This window comes from Varanus komodoensis, unplaced genomic scaffold (assembly GCF_004798865.1).
Source record: "Varanus komodoensis strain SLA01 unplaced genomic scaffold, ASM479886v1 scaffold15, whole genome shotgun sequence".
NCBI classification, from domain to species: Eukaryota; Metazoa; Chordata; class Lepidosauria; order Squamata; family Varanidae; genus Varanus; species Varanus komodoensis.
The window spans coordinates 21,984,223-22,007,237 of NW_025335440.1; the positions used below are offsets into that span (position 1 = coordinate 21,984,223).

Genomic DNA, 23,015 nt, shown 5'->3' on the forward strand with positions numbered 1-23,015 from the left:
GCAATTGCTGAATGAATATTGTTAGATGGTGCCTGAATCAGGTCAACTCCATTCTGACTACAGGTAGTTGGAAAATGACAGTTGAGGTATGGGGTATGATAGCTGGCAGTTAAGGAATTTAATCAGAAAAAGAGAGGGAGCTCTGCTGCTTGGAATGTGGTTTTTTAAAGGACAAGAAAGCTAAGCAGAAAATGAAGGCTTAAATATTAAACTATTCCCTTTTTGGCGAATAATCATAAATGGCTGGTAAAGATCAGGAGTTGGGAGCAGTGGAGTGTGTTATGCCAGAAGGCTGCCCTAAGCTGGTATCAGAAGGCTTTCATCCAAACAGGCAATACAAATCCAGATAAATGATCCAAACAGCCAGTAACATAAGAGGGGGACCACAGGTGTCAGAAGAAGACTGTGCCCCAAAGATGGACCTGGTTGTAAAGGTATTTGGTTGGGATGGAGGTCTAGGGATTTGGCCTGATATAAAATTGTTCTTAGTGGTTTGACATAGCAATGCTATATTAAGTCCTAAAGAACTGTCACTAAGCAATCTTTTGGAAACCCCAAAATACATACTAGTAATCACTTACATACAAAATATGCCTTTGATAAATTACTTGCTTAATAGTCCACCTGACCTCTAACACACATGCCCATCTGACAAGTTTCTTCTTCCAGCTACTTGAAGGGTTTAAAGTAGTCTAACAGAATTGATGACAGTGCAAAGGGTCAGCTTGTGGAACTCTGAATTATAATATTTAAGACCAGCATAAGTTTTAACAAACCCGTAAGTGAGATTGCTCAGTGAAAAAGCAGGTTCCACATAGGCGCTTGAAGTAATGGAGGGAAGAATCCCTCCAGTCATCAGTAGCTCAGATCCAACCAGCATGCATGTGAAATTGGTGATTTTTTTGCCTCACTGTGCATCACTTTAAATTTGGTTACACAGAACCATATTTTCCATTTTGATTTCTAATTTTGCTGTCCATGACATCAGCAAACTTGGCCAGCTCACCACTCATTGCTCATCTTGATTGATTGGGAGCAAGCTGGAAAAGCAGTGGTCTCCTACAGGGCCCACCAGTATATCCTTCCTCAGAAGAAAGTTACCATTCCCATCTTCACTTTCTGTTCTTTAACCAGTGGGCGATCCATATGAGGACCTCCCCTCTTATTCCATGAACACTAGCTTGCTCATAAGCTGTTGCTGAGGGACTTCATCAAAAGGCCTTTAGTAATCCAAAGGAGCAATGTCTCCCGTGTCCATATTTATGCAAACTCTCAAAAAACTCTAAAAGGTTATTGAACCATGACTTATCTTTGTTGATCTTTTTTCAGCAGGGCCTGTCTTTCTGTTTACTAATTTTATTTTACTTTATTTATTTATTTATTTATTTATTTATTTATTTATTTATTAAAACATTTTTATGCCGCCCCATTCGCCGAAGCTTCGGGGCGGCTCACATCATCAGTTAAAATAATTATAATATAAATTAAAAATATAAATATTAAATTAAAATACAGCAATACAGTATAAAATAAGCCGCCCTGGCCAAATAAAACCAATAATGTTAACAGTTAAAATGCCGCTTGAATAAAAAGGTCTTTGCCTGGCGCCGAAAAACAAATAACGACGGCGCCAGGCGGACCTCCCTGGGGAGCGCGTTCCATAACTTAGGCGCCACTGCAGAGAAAGCCCTCCTCCGAGTACCCACCCTCCTAATTTCTTTCATGGAGGGTTCCCGGAGAAGGGCCTCCCCCGCCGATCTCAAGGGGCGGCTGGGCATATATGGATGCAAGCGCTCCTTCAGGTAACCAGGACCCAAGCCGTTTAGGGCTTTATAGGTCATCACCAACACCTTGAATTGGGCCCGGACTTCAGTGGGAAGCCAGTGAAGCTGAAGGAGAACTGGAGTCATGTGAACACAACGCCCAGTCCCCGTCAGCAGCCTGGCAGCTCTGTTTTGAACCAGTTGAAGTATCCGGACCGTCTTCAAGGGTAGCCCCACGTAGAGCGCGTTACAGAAGTCGAGACGGGAAGTCACCAATGCATGTGTCACTGTCGCGAGGCAGTCATACTCCAGATAGGGGTGCAGCTGGTGGATCAGCCAAAGCTCCTCGCCACTGCTGTCACCTGAGCTTCTAGTGAAAGCTCCGGGTCGAGGAGCACTCCCAAGCTGCGAACCTTGTCCCTAAGAGGGAGTGCAACCCCATTCAGAACAAGGTTCAGTTCACCCTCTCCAAAGCCAGAACCACCAACCAACAGGACCTCTGTCTTGTCTGGATTGAGCTTCAGTTTATTGGCCCTCATCCAGCCCATTACCTCGGCCAGGCACCGGTTCAGTACAGCCACTGCCTCACCTGGATTGGTGGAAAACGAGAGGTAGAGCTGGGTATCATCAGCGTACTGATGGTTCCGCAGCCCACACCTCCTGATGACCTCTCCCAGCGGTTTCATGTAAATGTTGAACAGCAAGGGGGACAAAATGGACCCTGTGGTACTCCATGGCATAACTTGGCATTACCTTAATGTTACTTAATTACTTAAATTAAATTAAATTAATTACATTAAATTAATTAAATAATTGGGTGGCCATCTACACTGGCCATCATCCAGGTGTTTCATTACAAAGGCTAATCTTCAAGTCATGCTACCTTTTTTGTTAGATCAGCATTTTCATATTCGAGTTCTTTAAGAACTCTAGGATATGTAACATTTGGGCCCAGGGATTTATTAGCTTTCCATTTGTCAGCTTCGTATTTCATCATCCCTACTTGCCTCAGTTCCTCAAACTTGCTTCACTATCTTTGTAGGGTTTTGTACATGCTTAAAAGAAGCAACTGCTTTGCATTTTAGCATTTTAAAACTTGCATCTCTTTTCCAGTTTTGAATCTCAACGGAATTGAGGTCCAAAGCGCAGTCTATATGTCAGTTTGATGAAGCTACAAATCACTGTTCCTCTTGGTTTCTGTAACTATAGAGATGTGGTAAACTTTTACTACCTGTAAGCTTTCATATAGCTCACCATTAACAGGAGTCAACAATGAAACATCCAAGATTTTCAGGATCTAATAAACAATCAGAATCATAGGAAGGCATGAGGAAAAGAGTGTAAGTGTTTTTACTCAGAAGTAATGCAGCTTGTCAGTTCAGCTCCTTTTCCCTTTAAAAAAGTGGGGGGGGGCCTGCCCGAAAACCAGGAGGGTCAGGGCAAAGGGGGAACATTTTCCTCCCTTGGATAACAAAGAGCGAAACACAGAAAGAGAAGGAACTAGTCTGGATGCAGGTGTTGTTTGTTTCTCCTTTTCCACAAGCAGCCCCTCATACCTTTACTTTCAATGTCCATCTTCCACAGCTTGGCAATTGAGAGCAAGGGGTGAGAGGGGAGAGAGAGAATGAATTTATAGCTTTGTTTGGGACAATATATAGTGAGCACCTCTCAACACATTGTCTCAGCTGCAAGTTAAACTTTCCCTGTTGCACTTCAGTGAATGAGACCTTTTTGTGCAACAAAGATAGCTCTAAATATTTTTACATCCATTTGTGGGTGGAAAAAAATAATTAAAAAATTGTGGGCAACCACTGGCAGGCCCTCCAAAGTGCTTCAGGGCACTTTGAGGGGGTAGCTCATGGCTGCCCCTAAAAGGATAAGGTTCTGCAGCTGGATTGCAGCATCCAGGTGGCAGTCGGGGTTAAAGGGACAGCTGCAGTGAGACCAAATCAGTTCCTGCCTGCAGCTGTTAAAAAGAGGAAACACATTACTGGAATACTATCTGAAGGAATACAGGACCAGGAAGGACGGACAGAGCAAAGTACGCTGTCCACATACTAGCCTTGCTGCAAATGCAGAAGATAGTTCTCATCAGACTTGTTTCTAATAATATGAACAGGAGGTAGGGAGCTATACTGAGGGCCATTTAGGCCATATTGTGCCACATGCCAGTTTTGTTGTAAATGTAAAAAAGATCTCGTGTCAGTAATGTTTTTCTAGTAATGCAAGCAGTCTTAAAATACAGTCACTAGTCTTCAGGCATCAAAATAGGACTAAAGTCACTGGAAGGAATTTTGGAATGTTTGTAGGCAAGGTGGGTTGCTATCCTGGCAGGCTTGAGGAAGAGAACATCTCAGTGGAATGTGTCCAAATATGTTTTGAGATAAGTAGTAGTTAGGAATAAAATTAAAGTGATTTGAAACAGAAGACAAGTGCTGCTGAAGCTGTTGTATGACATGGGGAAAATGCATAGCTCTAAAGCTAATTTACCAATTTATAGTTAGTTGTATAGGATGCAGTAGCACCCATGTTAGGTAAATCTCTAGGCCAAGCTATCTGAAACTCACTTTAAAAATATGTGGAGTACAAGGTCTTCAACTTACCGCCAAAATATGCTACGCATTTTGGGTAAGGACAGCGATGAACTTCTCCCTAGAAAACCGCACGTCTGCCCATAGAAGGAAAAGAAACAGAAGTGTATTTTATTCATTGCAAAATTACCTTTCATGTAACTATTTAATATAGGCTTACAAATAAGTCTGCAAACATTACCAGCTTGTGTTCCCATACCACAGCTAGGTTAGTTGTCTATAGTACATCAGCAGAAAAAGAACGAACTCTTCATATTCTCTGGCCATTTGGAGTCAATTGCCACTCATCATGGGCAATTAACTATTTAAAAAAGAAAAGCAGAAGGAAGGATATTTTCATTTTATTCCTTCAAGCCAGTTTGTATTCCTCCCAAACTCTTGTATAATTCCTCCTGTGGGGCAGGTGTTATGAAACAAAACTGTAAAGTGAATTTTGCAATTCCTTCCTTTAAGCTATCTGGAGAATGTTCTTCCTTCTGTGATGTAGGGCTCTTTTATTGGGCTAAGGTGCAAAATGTTATGGCAACCCTTAGGCTGCCAGGAAACCTCCTCCAAGGAAAAATGGAGTCAGTCAATAGAATTCTTCTGCATGATCCCTCAGCACTTGAAGCACCATCTGCCCTGCACAGATTGGGTAGACTGGTACAGTAAGGGATTCCAGGCAGAGAAGGGAGGACTCAGTCCTCTGCACTCAGCAAATAAACCAGCTGGACTTCCAAGAGAGGGAAGTTCTCTTCTCTGTTCTGCAAGGCAGTGGGAAATGCAAGGGGGAAGACCTCTGTTTCTTTCCCTCATGAACTCCTCTCCCATGCACTGCCCAACATTGTGGACTGGGGCTGGCTGGTGGCAGCAGCTGGGGCACGGGACAGCGGAAGACAGCAGTTGAGTGACAGGTGCCACCTGCAGCTCATGGACACAGGCAGGCCTCTTAGGGCTCTAGGCTGCGTCTGGTTGGCTTTGAGCAAGTGCCAAAGGGTGGTGCCAAAGAGCATTTTCCACTCAGCTTCAAACTTTTGCCAGCAGACTGAAGAGGACAACTCCACAACCCAGATGCAATAACTGGTTTTTAGCATGACATGGGGTTGGGAAGCATGGGGGTGCCCCTATTGCTGTGGTTATGGGTAAGGGGAGATATGGCATGGGGGGGATTACCTGGCCAACAAAGGAGAAGAGTTAGTTATTTGACAGCTATTCCCTCTTCTGATTCTTCCCCCAGCCAGACAATTCTGGCAGCTGTACCAGTCTGTCTTCAGGCCTGGTGCTGATGAATACCAGGTCAGCCCAAAATAAGATCTCACTCTTCCTTGATTTGATTATGGATGAAGAGGCTGACCTGACCTGTATTACTGTGACTGGTGTGGGAGATGGGTGGGTTGTTCTCTCCCAGTTGTGTCCACAGATACTCAGTGTAGCACCAAAATCACCTTGAGGACTGGGCAGAGGTGTGCCCATTGTCTATAAGGATTCGCTCTCCTTCTTTAGGTTTCCTGTTCACTTGAATGCAAGTCTTAAGTGTTTGTATCATGTGTTGGGTGCCCAAGACAGGTTAGGGATTCTGCTGGTGTACCTCCCATCCCACTGCACAGCTAACTAACATCAGGTCTCAGGCCTGATGTTGAGCACTCCAGGAATGCTGATTCTGAGGGACCTGAATTTCTGTATCGAGGCTGCCTTATCCAGGGTGGCTCAGGACTTCATGGCTGCCATGATAACCATGGGGCTGTCTCAACATGTTACTGGCCCAACCCATGTAAAAAGGACAAACCCTTGGTTTTCTCAATTGAACAGGAAGATAATGATCTGGAAGTAGAATGTTGTGGTCGCAACATTTCCTGTTGAGGTTTAGAATCTTGGCTCCTTTTCCCCTCCACAAGGGTGTGGGACCTATTAGGATGGTCTTCCCCCAGAGACCAATGGATCCTGTGAATAGTTTTCAGAGGGCTCTGGGGGGATTTCTGGCTGGTATGGTTGGTGCTCTTGCCAAAGCGCAAGTCATTCTGTGGAATACGAAGATGGCTCAGGTGGTTGACACAAGTGCACCCAAGTGTCCTCGCTCCTTGAGCAGAACCCAGTCAGCTCTGTTGTATACATCTGAGCTGAGAGCAATGAAGCAAGAAGGGACACAGCTACAACTTGGATGGAGAGAACTTGTGAGGAGTCCAACCAGACACAGCCCAGCACTCATTAGAGCCTATTCTGTGGCAGTGAAGATGGCAAAGCACTGATTCTTTGTCACCAACATTGTGTTTTCACGGTGTTCTCCAGCTGAGATTTTCTGAGTGGTACATGGCCTTTTATATCTTGGACCAGCAGAAAAAACTGCAGAACCCTCAGCAGCTCGCTGTGATCAGTTTGCTCAGCACTTTGAAGTTAAAGTCACTCAGATTGATTGTGAGCTGGACTCTGCAGCTAATGCAGTTCTTTCAATAGAGACATCTAGAGCTCTGTCTGGTCTAGTTTTGTTGGATGAGCTGCAGTTACATGAGGCCTGAGAAAGTAGACAAGGTGCTTGGCCAGGTTAGATCTACCGCCTGTATATACAACCCTTGCCTTTCATGGTTATTTGGGAGAACTAAGGGAAGGATTCACACTTGGGTCTGGAAGGCTGCAAGTGCATCCTTGGGAGAGGCAGCGGTTGTTAATCTGCAGGCTACAGGGCAGCGTACAACGGCTTGGGACCTGGATACCTAAAGGAACGCCTTCTCCCATACTTGCCCTCCCGCCCCCTGAGGTTGGCAGCAGAGGCCCTCCTCCGGGAACCCTCCGTGAAAGACATTAGGAGGCAAAGTACCCGGAGGAGGGCTTTCTCTGCGGTGGCGCCCCGCCTATGGAATGCGCTCGCCAGAGAGGTCCGCCCGGCGCCGTCGTTATTTGTTTTTCGGTGCCAGGTTAAGACCTTTTTATTTCGGCAATATTTTAATAAATTTTAATGTTGTCTTTTCTATGTTTCTAACTGCAGCCAGTGTGGGTTGGGAATTTGTTATATTTTATGTAAGCTGTCCTGAGGCTTTTGTGACAGGACGGCATATAAATATCTTAAATAAATAAATAAATAAATAAAATGCACTCAACAGTCTACTAAACCTTTTTTTTTCAAGCCAGTGACTTTTGCAGGCTGATTCACAAAGCTGATAAGAAGAAACCCCACAGGCATGTAGGTAATCGGTGACCCAACATTTCTCCTCTGCCCCCTGCCCTGGTAAATGCTATTCAGGGGTACTATTACTGCTACTACTTGGCCTTTCTATCCTGCCCTTTTTGCTCTTGTGAGAAGCCATAGGCAGCTCATAAAGCTCTATTTTATCCTCACAGGATTGTTGCTGAGAGTGAGTGACTGGCTGAAGTGGGGACTAGATCCCAGATCCTCAATCCGACACCACAATTTAACCAGCATGACAATAGGCACCAATTTATCTTCCATGAACATGTCAATCCCTTCCATGGATTTGCCAGTGGGCTAGATCCAGACTTAGACAAATAGAGAGGTCCATCTAGTAAAGATATAATCAATAAATATCATTTTGCGAAATGGAGACATTACATCTTGATCGCATGATTATCCGCACACTGAGTTTTTTTACTGGATGCATTAGTGCTTATCCTGTGATTATACCAATGGTCACTTATTTATGTATTTCTATTTTAAAATAATAGAATAGTTCTTTCATCGATGTGTTTATACTGGAGCCAGATTTAACCATAATTAGATTACAGGCACAGTGAAATCCATGGGCTTACATACATCTCAGAGGAAATGATTCTATGGCCCCTACACATTGTATGAGTTTGGATTCCCAGATCCAAGGCTGGACCACTGTCTACAACCTCAGGACTAGGAACTGGAACTCAATCTCCCTCTACTATTTTTTTGCAGCCACCATGAAAGAGCCTCACCAGCTGCTTTCCAAAAATCAGGCATTTTGCAGAGAGGGGGACAGACGGAGGTAACTAGAATTCAACGGGTCTTGAAGCTGTTCCAGCATCCTACTTTCCAGCCTCTGACATGCAGTTGCTAGAAGCAGACTGGAAGGAGTGGGAAGGCGAGAATCGTCTTGATAGGACTACACTCTCTAATTTAACTTCCAGAGATTTAAATATGTTTAAGTATGACTAAATCGAAAGTCTTTTTGCAGCAAATCCCGCAAGTGAAGAAATATACCCTTTTCTCCACTTGTATCTAGAGCCCATCATTTTATGAGGGGCTTCCCAACTTTCTCTCAATAAGATTAAGGAAGTTAAGTCTGTCTCTACCCTTTCTCCACGCTCCTCCCATACTGGCTGTTGAGCCAGAAACAGGAAGACCCAAGTTCAAAATCCCATTCAATGGGTGACCTTGGGCCGGCCACGATGTTTCCGCCTAACGTTCTGTGAGAACTAGCAAAGCTAGATGATGCGTGTACATCGTCTGCCTTGAGCTCCTGAAGCAGGGTGCAACTGTGAGAAAAGCCCCCACACTTTTCAGCCTTTCCGCGCAAAGACGCGCACAGTGATAATCCGCTTTACCCTTTCCCATTTTACATATGATGGCTAATTTTGGAGCAAGGCAGCCTCCAAAAGTCGCGCCTCTCCCCAGAGGTTCGCTGCCCTCTTCCTCCTCCGCCCGTCTGCCCCGGGCACCCCAGACTCTTCCACTCGACGCGCTGCCGCTTCCCGTCCCGGGAAATCACGGCGGCGCCCATTCATTCCCGTCACCTCCATTCGCCCGGGCTCACTCACCGCCACCCTCTTCACAGGCGCGACTAGTCCCTCAGCCAACGGCCTGCCGCCGCCGCCGGCCGATCCCAAACTCCGCACAGGGCCGGAGAGCCCGGCCGACCGGGCAGAGACGGCGCACGAGCAGCAGCAGCGGTGCCACCACCAGAGCGCCATGGCCGCGTCCGCCGAGCCGAGCAGGGCCTGGCCGGGCCGCCGACGCGAGCTGCCTGTGCCGCTAGGCCGGCCTCGCTGCCGCAGCCGCGCTGACGACCCGGACGCGGAAGCCCCGGAGGCTACGCGTGCAAGAGGGCCGCCTGGTGCCAACGCCGCCTACCCGCTCTCCTGCGCGGAGGCCAAGGAGGGTCTTGAGGTGACGGCAGGGCGGGGCGCGAGGTGCCGCCTCTGCGCTGCCTGTTAGCGGTGGGAGAGGGAGTCCAGCGCCGGTGAGCGAGGCGGAGGGCCCCGCCGCCCTCCCGCACTTCCCCGGGGAATCAGGTATGAAGGTGTTTGGGATTGCAATTTACGTGCAGTTTTCAGAAAGGCTCTTGCAGGCACAACTTCTGCAGGTGAGACCCCCCTCAGCACTTGTATGTGAGGGAGAGCTTTACCCGTTGAATTTCTGCGTCGCATGCAAAAAGGCATATGCATTCTTCCTGGCCAAAAAGAGCAGGAAGGAAGGAGAAGACAAAATTATTTGAGTATAATTTATGGTAGGCAGGAAGACTACAACCGACGTGAAACATTTCTTTGACGAGTTTTGAAACCTGTTTCAATAGGGATTCCATTAGGAGAGCTATATAAATTACTTAACTGAAGAATATTCAGTATTCTTAAGTCCTATAAGTGCCTACTCCGAAGTCCTAAGCTTATTTTCCGTTAAATACTATAAGATTGCAGCCTTAAATAATAGGACGCTTGAATGCCGGATATCACGCTGCGTGTGTGAAAAATGAATTTCCCTCACCAAGGAAAAATCATAATACACTCCTGCAATAAGAAGATACTTTCAAAATCACAAATGTAAATCTTGGCAAATTGAGCTTGTTTCCCTCTTTTGAAAATCAATAACTTCTATTGCTTTCATCTAGTGCATTGAAGAATGAAAAGTATTTGTATCGAGCATTGTTTATTATGTCATATCTCATGCAAACTGATTTCCCTAAATACTATTTTTCACATTGTAAACTCAAAATTTTCCTAAAATGTAAAGCTTAAAACAGATTTAAAATTAATATCTTAGTTTTTATAAAATAAAGCAAATATCAACATGGATTTTTAAAAACTGGAACACCATGCTTAAATGTTGAATTGGGTCATTTGCAATAAATAACTGGCCTATTAAAATAGGCAATATTTTGAATAATGATTGCATATTTCTATACTTCTCCCATGCTTAATTTTTCTTTCTTTTCTTTTCTTTTTTTTTACACACAATCACTTCGATTGCTAACTGTAGGAGTTTAAAATAAAACTTACAGGCTCATTATAAAAACCACAGTTGAGTAATACCTTTACTAGGAACCACCCAGACAGCTACAGCTGTAAATATAAATGTAATAAATAAAATTAAGACTAGTTAAAATGTTAAAAAAGAATGCAAGCTTTTGTGCATTTTGGTTGGTGTTAATAAAGCTATTTATTCAGAGATTTTGGAATTCCTTTTCTCATGAACCAATGCAATCAAGGCATAATATAATTCAAAATGCTACAAGAAAAAAATGTGTGTGCCTGTGTATAAACGAAATACTATCACCAGTAACCTGTGTAAGATATAGAAAAATATATCCAATAGAATCCAAGCAATGATGATACGGGAGGCAAAGTACCAAGCAGAAAAGTTTAATTTGTTCTTGCAAGAGCGGGCACCCACCACACAGGTAGCCTGCCGTTCACACACACAACATTCACTTTTATCCCTTTCATTGGCTCGCAGGCCCTATCTCCTTTCCCCCATTGGCTGGGCTACTCAGAGGGCACGGTCTTCTCCGTTCGTCTACTACATACTACCCCTTGATATGAACCCCCCCTTGCACATACAACCCATGTTCATGCTAATAAACCTATTACCTATGAGAGGTGTGTCATTTACTATTTATGAACCTATTACGCATGTGCAGTTCAAACAGTCAAAATGGCCTTGAGAAGTCTTCTTGGATGCCAATTTGCTCCTTTAATCAAAAATGGGGAGGATAAGGAGAACAGGCCTCTCTTCAGACTCTTTACCACCCATTATAAAGTAATCCATTGTCTGCTCTCCTCCACTGAAGGTGACAGTTTTACTACTGTCCTTCAATTTTACCCCTCCTGGCATTTCTCAGGACTCTGAAGTAAAATGCCCTGCTTCTCTTAAAAACAACCATTTACATGTTTTGATTCTCAGGTCTTTTGGCCTTAAGATGCTTCAATGATCTTGTCGTATTCCTGTTTTTCATTCTTAATACTTAGTAACATTTCATTTCTCACACCTTCATCCAGAAAACATCCAAAAGTGCCTGTGTATTAGTGCTATTGATATTGTGCTAGTACATTGATTTGTAACATCTGCTCATCAATGGGCTCTGTTCTTACAAGATCTTCAATTCTTTTATGATAGATTTTGTACAGAATTTTGTGGCTAATTCCCTATATGATTTACAAACAAATATTTTAAAAACATATTTTCAAAATTGCATTTTTGTGTAATAATTTTCAAGGGCTGAAAGTATTGTCAATCTATTTGCAAAGCTAAGAAGGCAAGGAGGCATTACATGTGAATGATTCAAAATAATCCTGATCTTCTCATCTCTTGCTTTTGGTTCCATATAGACATGGGTCTTCATTAAGAAAGGTTCTAGAACGTATGATGTCAAGGTATTGTGCAGTATCATGGTTGTTCACTGGGTTCATGCTGGTATGTCATTCTGCATGCTATCTTCTGGACTCAGTAACTGCTGCAGGTAGTTTTAACCATGTGCACAATTACATCAACAAATCAAGCATGGATCAAGAATATTGTGAAAGGAAAAGGAAATTATCTTCTTTTGCTGGGTGGAGACTTTCCACAGAAAAATTTACAGGTATTTTTCCAATATGTTTTACATTAATCTAAGTTGATGTCTGCAGCCAAGATAAAATACATTAAAATGGAAAGCAGTCACTGCTAAGGGGTACTTTAGAAGGACGGACAATTTTCATGGTTATGAAATAAAAATTCCAATTTATACAAAGTATAAAATAATGACTATTGAAGGTGATAGGACAAGCTAACATGTCCTATTGATTTCAGTGAGACTTATACATATTAAGCATGGCTTGGCTTCCCATCCTGCCATTTGTGGTTGGGCCTTCCTCTTCCCTGAATTCTGTGACATATGCACTCAGCGTAGTACTACCAAAATACCTTTCATTTGCTGATTCCACTGGAACAGGAAGAGCAGCAGCTCTGAGGAAGATGTCTGTTTACTGCCAGAAACTTAGCTTCTTCAATGACTGGGACACTTGATCCTGATCAGCTTGGGAAACAGATTTGCATATACCTGCTCCAAAGCATGACTAATTCTGAATTGGGACCAGTAGTACTGCTTTTTACAGTTAATTGAGGCTATGCATTTAAAATTATACCCTGTTTTCCATATTTGGCATCCAATGGTTAAATCAAAGTAAAAACCATAGTGGCGATCATCATCATATTAAAATATATAATATAATCTAAATAAAATTAGGAGCAGATAATACAGATGAAATTAAAGAAGGCAGTGAGAAGGCAAGAGATGGATCTGCATAATGGCCATCCTTTATGTTTTCAGAAATGAGGATCAGCCATTGTGTCTTTGCCCGAGAACCTTATGTGTAAGTGGATGCCTACAGTACCTAGCTGATATCAATTAATTCAGCCTGCATTCTGCATCATGAGACTGGCTCTAAATACAGACCTCAGAATCACAAAATCTAGTCTAATTTTGGTCCTTTTGTGAAATTCCCACCCACCCTTTTCAATTCCCTGCTGCCTGTGGTGCCTAGTTTATGAATTACGCAAAACCCGAACACTTGCAAATTATTTTGTGAGATTTTGATTGGTCCTAATAAATGGGGATGCTGGAGTTGACAAACAGGATTCTGTTATTTTTGCTGTAAAACACTATTATGACTAACTGTTTGGAGTGTATGAAAAGAATGTATTTGTTTCCTTTAGCTACATTTCCCATTGATCACAATCAAGATAATTATGTTCATGAAGTGCCAGATGTCATTTTTTCAGTGGCTTACCCTACACCGTTTAAATCCAGAGTTCTACTTGTAGCTGTTTCTGAGGTTAGGCTCTTTTCTTTATTTAGAACTGATACAGTGTTGCTGCTTTATGTAAGCTTCTTTTTAAAAAGTAATCTATGATCACTGAATGTCTCTACTCATCATTCCACTCCTTCCGGGCATTTGTGCTAGCTCTACCACAACGTTTGAAAAGATCCCTAATGGTGCCACCACCTCTGCACGGGTGGATTTTTCCTTCCAGTTTTCATAATGGCTTGCTGCAGGCATAATGCTTCCCTCTAATTATGTACTGGTTAGTTCACTGACTGGTATTGGTTCCTCAAGATTTCAGATAAATCATTTCCATGCCCTATTTGGAGATACCAAGGATTGAATTGGAGACCTTTGGTTTAAGACCTTTAGCATACTGGGCATATCCTCTGCACTGATAAAACCTTTGAACTCCACCTTTTCCTGCCTTTATCCTCTCTCAACATTTTCCCACCACTGACCCCTTCCAATTTCAGAACTGTAACCCAAGGCCAATGAACAGATGTCAGATCTGAGCCTTAGTCACCCATGTCTAAACCTAGTACAGAGCAAGTATTTGGACTAGAGATACTACAGTACTGGGGTAATTTTGTGTTTCTGTGTCCTCCTTTCCTCCTAGATCATTCCAATAGTGTTCCCAGTCCTTTCAGATTTGGAAACAAGTCTGATTAGTATTACATTGCCTCTGGTGTTTTCACCAGTGATGATTAACATCAAACCAATCTGCTATACCATGGTTAGAAGCAGATTTCAAAATTGGCTAGTGAAAATGTCTGGACAGGTATAGCTTGAACCAACATTGACTCCAGAACTGAGTACGTATGTGTGTGTAGGCAGGGCAGAGGACAAATAGGGGTGGTTCCAAACAGCTGTTACAAGTCTCCCGAAACAATAAAAAAATTCAGATGATTTGGTTTATTTTATTTATTTATTTGGGGTATTTTTAGGCCATCCAATCACTCTGAGTCTCTGGACAGCTCATATTAAAAAAAAAAAAGAGTATGTGCCTTGTGAGGGAAGAGAGCAGGAATAGTCAGAAAACCTCACATATCCCTTGCCCTGTAGTGCCCATACAGTCAGTGAAAATTCATGGATATAAGCAGCATTTTAATTTCCAATTTTGCAGCTCTAAGACTCTTGGTAATTTCTCTGTTATCCCCCTTTAGGAAGTCCTGGAAGACTTGTTGGATCTAGACATATCTGTCTCAGGCTCAGATGACTTTCTACAGCTTGTCAGTGGGGCAAAAATTATCTTGGGGTCTCTGCCCCTTGCCCACAGATATGGTGGCCATCAGGTAAATGAAACCTCTTCCCCCACATGAGGAGTACAAAGATACATATCCAACACACTTTTTGTTTGAAAATTTAGAAGAAAGGGGGTAAGGTTGGCATCTGTCCACATTTTTTAAAAAGTTTGACTGATACGGTACAGCAGTGTGATATACCATTTGTTACCAGTGCATTCCAGTAAAATACCATTTCTTCTGTGGTGCCACATTGGACACACAATTCCTTTCCATCTTTTACATGCATTGCACATCTTACAGGTTGCTAATAATTGAGATGATGTAATTTAGAGTTACATATATAGAGAGAAGTATTATGTCTGCTCAGAAGTGAACTCCAGGGTTTCAGCTGTCAGGCATGCAAAGCATGACATGACTCTTAGGAAATAATTCAGATGTTGAAATAAAGAGAAGAAGAACCTTAATTCTTTTGACCAAAGTAGGCTTTTTATCCTTTTTTACTTCACCTCCCATTTAATCTCCTCCAAAGCTGTATCTGGCCTGACCCCAAGCACAATGTGCCCAGTCAATCAAGGGTGAGGGTTCAACAGTACATTGAAAGATCCACATTTCAATGATATATCACCTACTGTAATAAATATGAACACACCACATTTAACCACCAAGATCTTCTCCAGAATGGAATTTGGCCCATGGGCAGAAAACGGTTCCCCATCCTTGCTTTTGGACATGGCTGTGATGTTATCCCATATCAGGGAAGGTGGTTTTCCAGTGCATTCATTTGAGTCCTAACACATACAGCATTTGTTGTTGTTGTTTTAAGAAAGAGCCATTTTATGTCCCTTATGGTTCCAAGAGAAAAGCTTGAAGACCACCAGTAGAGTCTGTTAACTCTGCAACTCAACACAGGAGTTTCCAGTAGCCAAAGTGTGCAATTTATTCAAGTTTTATAGCTTGCCACTGCCTATGGGCAAGAGTCCAGCTCCTCTCCCTCTGCTTATTGGCTGGAAGTAAGTTGTATCACTCATTCTCTGTTACTGCTATATTTCATTACTGGAATGGAATATAACTTGCTTAATGCTGCCCCGAACTGTGGCTAAGTTTGGTATATCGGCTTGTGAAAAATATGTTGAATTTGTTTTTTCTAAGGCTAGGAACACAATTGTAGGTCTAAATTCACTGAAAATAATAAGAGTTTAAGTATTTTGTACCTTTTTCTCTCTTTCTCTTGTTAGTTTGGTAGCTGGGCAGGCCAGCTGGGTGATGGAAGAGCCCATTTGATTGGTATTTATACGAACAGGTACTGCTTTATACTAAAAGGCACTGCATACTTCCCTTTAAATAGGCAGATTTAGCTTCAGTGTCCAGCATGGATACCTTTTCCTGGCTTCCTGCCCTTCCTTTTTTAATTTCATTTCTTAAAATTTGTTTTTAATTGGCAGGCTTGCTTGCATGGCACATGATAAAATGCTTCTCTCCAATGCCATCTTTATTTTGGTTCCAAAGAGTACATTTTCATTTGCAGGCTCTGGCCCCATTGCTGCTTTGTACCTAGATTATTGGGCAAGTTACAAGTTACTTTGCATTTAGTCTTAACAGCTGCCTTCTGGAAAATGAATATTTTGTCATTACTGTCATATCATTTTCTGAACTGACAGTCCTACCCAATGTCAGCTTACAATGCACCCTGAAAATCCCAAATGTGCTGACTGTTCTACAGACTTTGAGGATCCTTGGAATCTTAATTATATGTGGTTAACATTGATATCTAGGAAAATATAGTAATAGCTATAGTAAAGATACTAATAAAACTTCTAAAATGATTATTTTGGTAATCCTAACAACACTTAAAAGGAAGATGAATATTGTTTTCTCAATATTGCACATTTGGATTGAAGGCTAAAAAAGAATGGCTTACTTAAGATTAACTGAGAACTAAAAAATTTCCTAGCTCAAATGCTTAATATTAATATTGTTTTTGCAGGTTTGGTGACAGATGGGAATTGCAGCTGAAAGGTTCGGGAAGAACAGTGTACTCCAGGTTTGTTACATGTTCAGTGTAGTACTGCGTATCCTTGATGGCTTTCAGATTAGCTTCCATAACACATCTAAACCTGTAATGAGTCATTCCATTCAGAAATCTAGGCTCAGCTCACAGAAAAATTTGTGTGAGCCAGCTGAGTTTCCTTTCCACTGTAACATATAGCACTCATTTGCTTGAGTCATAAGAGTTTATGGAATTTTACCACGTGTTTTGACAGCCTGTTTAAAAGGACTTGATATGCCATTGGATGGTAGGTCTGCCAATGGTTATTAACTACCATAGCTGGAAAGAATATACCTTGGCCAGTAATTTCTGGGAGGAAAAACCTTAATGTCTTGAATTTGGAGTCAGAAAAAATGCTAAAGCTATTATTCTGACAGATGAACTGTAGGAGTCCTGAATGTTTGGACTAAGTATGTGGGTTCTTTCAGTTTTAAAAATGTTAGAAGCCAAGTTATTCCTTTATGGTATAGAACTCTAAGGAGATCACATAATATCTGCCTGACGCCGTCATCATTTGTTTTTCAGCGCCAGGCCAAGACCTTTTTATTCAAACAATATTTTAATAATTGTTAATATTTATTGGTTTTAATTTTTATAGCCAGGGTGAATCCAGATTTTATATTTTATATTTTATATGTACAATTGTTTATTATGTCGGAAGCCGTCCCGAGGCCTATGCGACTGGGACGGCATATAAAAACTCCAAACAAATATTTGATCTCAGAAAATGCTTTTCTGAATAATAAGTTTGCTCAGCAATTTAAAAACCAAAACTGCTGTTTTCTAATAGAAACAATGCTCTGTTGAAATATTTAATTTGCTGGTTTAATATAGTGCATATTCAAGAGGAAAGGCTTCCAAATATGTCTTTCTAGGGGGAAAAAGTCTACCATGTCTAAATTAAACAGTAATTGATAAAGGTTGGTATACCTGATAAACTCGTTTAGCATTTCAGGTTTTCCTGAGATCCACTTTTCTGCTGCTAAACAAGCAATTTAAAAAAATACTCAAATAAACTCAAATAGATGTATACACACAGAGAAATCTGTCTTCAGTGAAAAAACAGGGATGACTCCCTCACATGTGTAGCCAGAAAAAAGATCCTACAATTCCCATTGTGCCCCAGTCATGCTAGCTGGCTCATGCTATGAGTTGCAAGACTTTCACCCTGGACATGGGTAGGATTCCACTGCAACAGAACTAGCATGCTATCTGCTCTGCAAACATGCGTGGTAGATCATGTTCTTTGGGTGTAGCACACTGTCTTGTGCATTAATGGATTCATCTTGGAGTAGCCTGGACTTTTCAGTTGTTTGGTTCCACATTGCCAGTGAAAACTGGGGTGGTATTACATCAGCGGTGGGACTACAGGGCCAAGGACAAAAGGTGTAACACTTATTAATTTTCCTGGAAGCATGCAAAACAATTCAGTTTTATGCATGCCTATTCAGAAACATGCAACAGCTTTGTGGACTTCAAAACACAGACCAACTCTGAGCAAGTCATGCTTGTGAAAGCACAGCTCAATTCTAAGCAGGTTTACTCAGGAGTAAGCCCCACGCAGCAATTCTCATGTCAGCAAAATGTACACCTCAGTTCTATGTAAGGTATTTAAAGTTCAACAACCTTCAAATACTCTCTTATTTTTGATCACAGTGGTATCTGTAGAAACATCATTGAATGGAGCTTAGCGCAAACAAGCTTTTATGTAGCTTGGACAGGGAACTCTGGGTTGCTGCCTGTGGCCTGTAGGCTAATTCCTGGCAAATAAGGACCTCTCAGTTATTGTAATGCCAGTCCATGCATCAGAATAAGTATGGGCAAACCAGTATGATTCTGGTTCATGTCACTTTGGCATGTGGTTACCCATAATTCCATTCAGTTTCTGCATTTTTGAAGTATGTATTTTTTAATGTGCTTTCTGGCAAAATATTAAATTTAGATTCTGATTAGTTGAAATTTGAGGGCTGCACTGCAACATTCAGAGAAGTGTGAAATCCATGGGTATGTGATTTCATATAGGGATTTGCAAAGTTCAGATTCCTATACCATAAATTCCTATTAATCCAGACAGCAGTTTAGTATTTTTTTTTATTTTACTAATTATGTTTGGATTCTTGCTTTCTTTTCCTTAGAAATGGGGATGGCAGAGCTGTGCTTCACTCTTCTGTTCGAGAATTCTTGGGAAGCGAAGCCATGCATTATCTGGGGATTCCTACAAGCAGAGCAGCTAGGTAATTTATCATTTTTTCATAGGTCAATGTATATCTTATTCTTACTTAATTCAACCAAGGCCAATAGGAGAAAGATACAAAAGCACTTCTTCAGTTGGTTCTTGCTAACTTTTTTGGGGTAGTCCCTATCGGTGTGCAGTATGCACTGGGACAGGTCTATCTCTGCCGGTTCCACCGCCTTCACAGGACCTACCACTTACACAATGAAACTTTTACATTTCTGAAAATAAACAGATACTATCAGAAACTTAGACATACAATGGCCCCATTGCACAAACAGTGAGTGCCATGAACACCCAATAGGTTGCTACCCATTGTATTTGTGTTAAAACTGTTAAGACCGTATGTTATGCTATAAGGCAACCCTAAGTCTGTGTTTGTTTTGTAATGCTAACAGGCTTGTTAAATAATAACTTGTTAAATAAGTAGATGCAATTGCAGAGAAGATGGAAGGGAAGGGTTTAATCCTGCCAGTTCTCCTCTGCAAAAGTTATTCCCTGAGTAATTGCTTTAGCCCATGCTTCTCCCAGCTAGATTTTGCAGCTAGAAAGAAACATGCTTGGGGTAAAATGCCCTTTGGGTGGCAGTTAGTGGGAATTGAGATTTGCCAGGATTAATTAGTGGGCACAGGAAGAATTAAGCATCTCCTTCTGCTCACTTATTTTCCCCTACAAAAGCATTTCTTCTTTGCTTCTGTGTTCCGGTTACCTAAGAAAACACAGGTGCATATATTTTCCAAACTAACTTGCAGTTCTGATTGCAAATGGAGATTCACACCTGGGGCACATAGATAGCTGAAGTCTTTCCTAGAATATGGCTCATTACTTTGGTACTAAATTTCCACAGTGCCTGAATTCCCTACTGATTCCAAACTCTACCAGTGATTTTCCCCCTACTTCTCTGTTGCCTTATCTGCCCATCCCAAGGACTTTGCTTATAAGCTAAGATCAGAGGTGGGCACTGCAAATCAAACTCTTTGTAAATTTACAACTTTTTATTATGCCAAACTTGGAGAGTGTATCGATTATGCTGGAGAACAGGTTTCTCTTTCTTCTTGAAAATTATGGTTCATCCTCTTCCCGTCTGCCTACCTATCACCAGTCTTAATGGCCTGCTCAGCAATATCCTTCACTGTTGTACCATGTAAGGTTTTGCTTTTTGAGGCACATAGTGACTTGGTTCCTATGAGATGATAGTTAACTTACTGACAATTAACTGTGGCAAATACCAGCTGCCATTATGACTGTGCAAGCCCTGACCAGGATCATATAATCCTGTTTAACCCTGCAGTCCAGACTCTCATGAAATGATAGGCCATGGCAACACCCAGTTAGAACTCACACGTTCAAAATGGTGGCTTGCATGCACTGCAACTCTTCTAAGATAAATTGACCCATAATGTGCTGTCTTGCCATGCATACTCCCTGATACAGTACAGCAACAGAAAACATGATACTGCATTAGGAATCATTCCCCACAATCTTGGGGATGGGGGAGTGTTTTTTAAAGTGAAAGAAGAGTGCACTTATATTAATTTGAAATGTATGATTTCTACGCCTTCCCTAAAGGCAGCATTTTTGCCCTGGGAATATCCCACAAGTCAAAGCACTGTACACTGACCTGGGAAATCCAATACATCTCCCTTTCTGTTCTTATACATATGAAATGTATTGTATGAGCATTGTGGTCTCCTGCCAGGTATTGTATGGAATTTCTGGTGAACTGCTATACATCCGTTTTTTGTGAACGTAATATCATTTAAAGGAATGGGGGAAATAAGGAGAACAAACCACCAAGCTGTTTTCCTGTAACTCCGCTATTACACATACACTTACACTTGTTAGATCTTTATGAAAAACCTTGCTAGTATTGCTAAGAAGTAAACGTGTGCTTGCTGAATGGCTGAAATGTAATGTGGGCATTCTGGGTATGATTGTGCAAAGAGTCCTTTCTGCCTGTTTATACAGATTTTGGTGTTGGCCAGATATTATACCTCCAACATTAGTTGGAAAAGCAACATTTGTTATTTTAATACACCCTTTAGAAGTGACTTATTGGAAAGTCTGCTCAGTTGCTTCCACAAAAGGTCTCCTAGGATCTTCAGCTGATAACAAAATCCATAGGACTGTCTACACATACATGAAAATTTATAGCAGTGTTATGACTCCCCTTGCTGTGACATCTTGTTCATTGCAAAGACTGAGCTTGGAACTTTGTATACCAAAGGTGATTTTTTGGCTTCTGTATCTGACATACTGTTTTGAATCCCTTGCTGGGTTGACATGGCCACATATGCAGTACAGTACACTAGAAATCTTTCCAGCTTCTTTTTATAAATACTTAACTGAAAGAACTCCAGCTGATAGCTTAATTGTTCCTGATGGGAAGCTTTTGTATCTGTATTGTTACAGTACATTCACGAAGGTCTTGCTGAGTCTTGGCAAGCACATATAAGAAGAAAGCACATATAATTTATCTAAGAATAGCATGCAGATGGGTCTATTCCATTCACTCTGTATGCTTCACTTTCTAACAGAAAGCTCTAGTCACAGAGTGATGCTAGAAGAGAACATTATTTTTTATCTGGCATGTTCCAGTTTAAAGACTTTCATTTTGAAATACTGTACAGAAAGTTAGTAGAGTTCAAAACTACCACTTTGAACTGGACCCAGAACCTAATTGGCAACCAGTGCAATGGTACGAGGTTGGTGACTATGATCCGACTGTCTAGCCTTGACAGGGATAGAAAAGACCATGTTCTAAACCAGCTGGAATTTCAAGGTCATATTCAAAGCCAACTTACAGCATATTATTATTTTTGTTATAATATTATATTTATACCTCACCTTTCTTCCTCTTGCAAGGTACCAAGGCAGTTTACAAGGTTTTCCTCTTTTCCGTTTTATCCTTGCAACCCTGTCGGTCCATGGCTGGCCCAAAGTTACCTAATGAGCTCCATGACAGAGTGGAGAGTAGAGCATGGATCATCCGAGTCCCAGTCCAACACTGTAACCTCTGTGCCACACTGTCCCTCTTACAGTACAGTTTTGAAATAATCAGTGCATGAATAATTGATTTTATAGAATTATTTTTTCCTGTTCTTCATGCCTGAGTAGGGTTTCAGTAGATCAGATATTCTTACTCTACTAAACAAACAAGAAAAAAACATGTTGGTATTTTCCCCAAGGGAGTTTTAAGGATTTTTCTGTTAAGACTTTGCTCTCTACAAAGAAATGTTTCACCAGTCCCATGGTGTTTTCTGTAAATACTTGTACAAACTGTGCCTTTCAGAACAAAAAGATACTCACCCCCACATCGCTGTCACTTCAGCTTTTCACCACATTTTCAGATGAATAGTTGCTTCTTAGCCACTAAATAGAAATATTTCTGGCTTATCACATGTACATAATAACATCTGTTTTGAATAGCACCTAAGTGACTGGAAGTTTGCTGGAGTCTCTAAAGGTCTTCTGAACAGCAAACATGATAGAAACCAGTGGTTGGTGCCTCACATTTTGGCAGGAGCTCTCTGCAAATCTGCTTGGCAAGCCAACTGAGTCTCCATGAACAACAAACATCTGGCTGAATTCTTGCACAGTTAGTTGCTGTGGAGTGGCTTAGGGTTTATAGGCTCTCCATTTCATTTCATCACCGAGTTCTTTTAGACCAGTTCAGTAGCTGCAGCAGGAGAGCAAGTGCATTTAAATTTCCTTGTACCTTCCTGTTTATTCAGCCTTATGCTCAGCCCGTTGCTCTGCCTGATCAGTTTTGAGAAGCAGATCAGGCAGGAAGATGTGCTGCAGCAACACGGCCTTCATCTGATTGCAACTATGACCTGGTATAAGGGATATCACTTAAAACTAAGGTGCTACATCAGTGTTACATGAGCCATGGGCTACATACAGCCCTTGCCTGCAAATTGAACAGTCTGAACTCACTTTTCCACCAGCTGAGCTCAACTGAGCTGCAAGAAGACTGGAATAAAGAGAGGGGAGGGGGAGAGAGAGAAAAGTGAACCAAAGAAAGACCAAAGGAACAAGCATTTCTTTAGATGTAAACAGAAAATCCCCATTTTTATTTCCAGTCAGCACTTAACAAAATAAGGTGATGTAAAGACATTTAAAATATAAGTGCCTGAAAGTTGTTGGCCTGTTTTGTTT

At 41.7% G+C, this 23,015-nt stretch overlaps 2 protein-coding genes across 8 annotated transcripts in view; one reads left to right on the forward strand and one right to left on the reverse strand.

The window, feature by feature from the left end:
- PDSS1 (decaprenyl diphosphate synthase subunit 1) overlaps window positions 1-23,015 on the reverse strand; it is a 33,223-nt gene that overhangs the window by 7,989 nt on the left and 2,219 nt on the right. Inside the window, exon 3 of the mRNA XM_044424770.1 lies at window positions 21,524-21,530. The gene's annotated coding sequence lies outside the window, so the exon portion shown is untranslated. The remainder of the gene's footprint in view (window positions 1-21,523; window positions 21,531-23,015) is intronic.
- Window positions 9,363-23,015, forward strand: part of LOC123020695 (protein adenylyltransferase SelO-like) — a 33,508-nt gene continuing 19,855 nt past the window's right edge. Inside the window, exons 1-7 of one of the 7 annotated variants that reach the window (XR_006414187.1) lie at window positions 9,363-9,544; window positions 11,855-12,105; window positions 13,221-13,339; window positions 14,494-14,622; window positions 15,810-15,874; window positions 16,559-16,615; window positions 18,757-18,855. Coding sequence is in view for 5 of the 7 variants with exons in the window: in XM_044424758.1 (XP_044280693.1) it covers window positions 11,889-12,105; window positions 13,221-13,339; window positions 14,494-14,622; window positions 15,810-15,874; window positions 16,559-16,615; window positions 18,757-18,855 (686 nt within the window). In the remaining 2 variants the exon portion in view is untranslated. Of the gene's footprint in view, window positions 9,545-11,854; window positions 12,106-12,834; window positions 12,878-13,220; window positions 13,340-14,493; window positions 14,623-15,809; window positions 15,875-16,558; window positions 16,616-18,756; window positions 18,856-23,015 lie in introns of those variants that run through there. The other 6 variants (XR_006414188.1, XM_044424758.1, XM_044424759.1 and 3 more) reach the window with 6 other exon arrangements.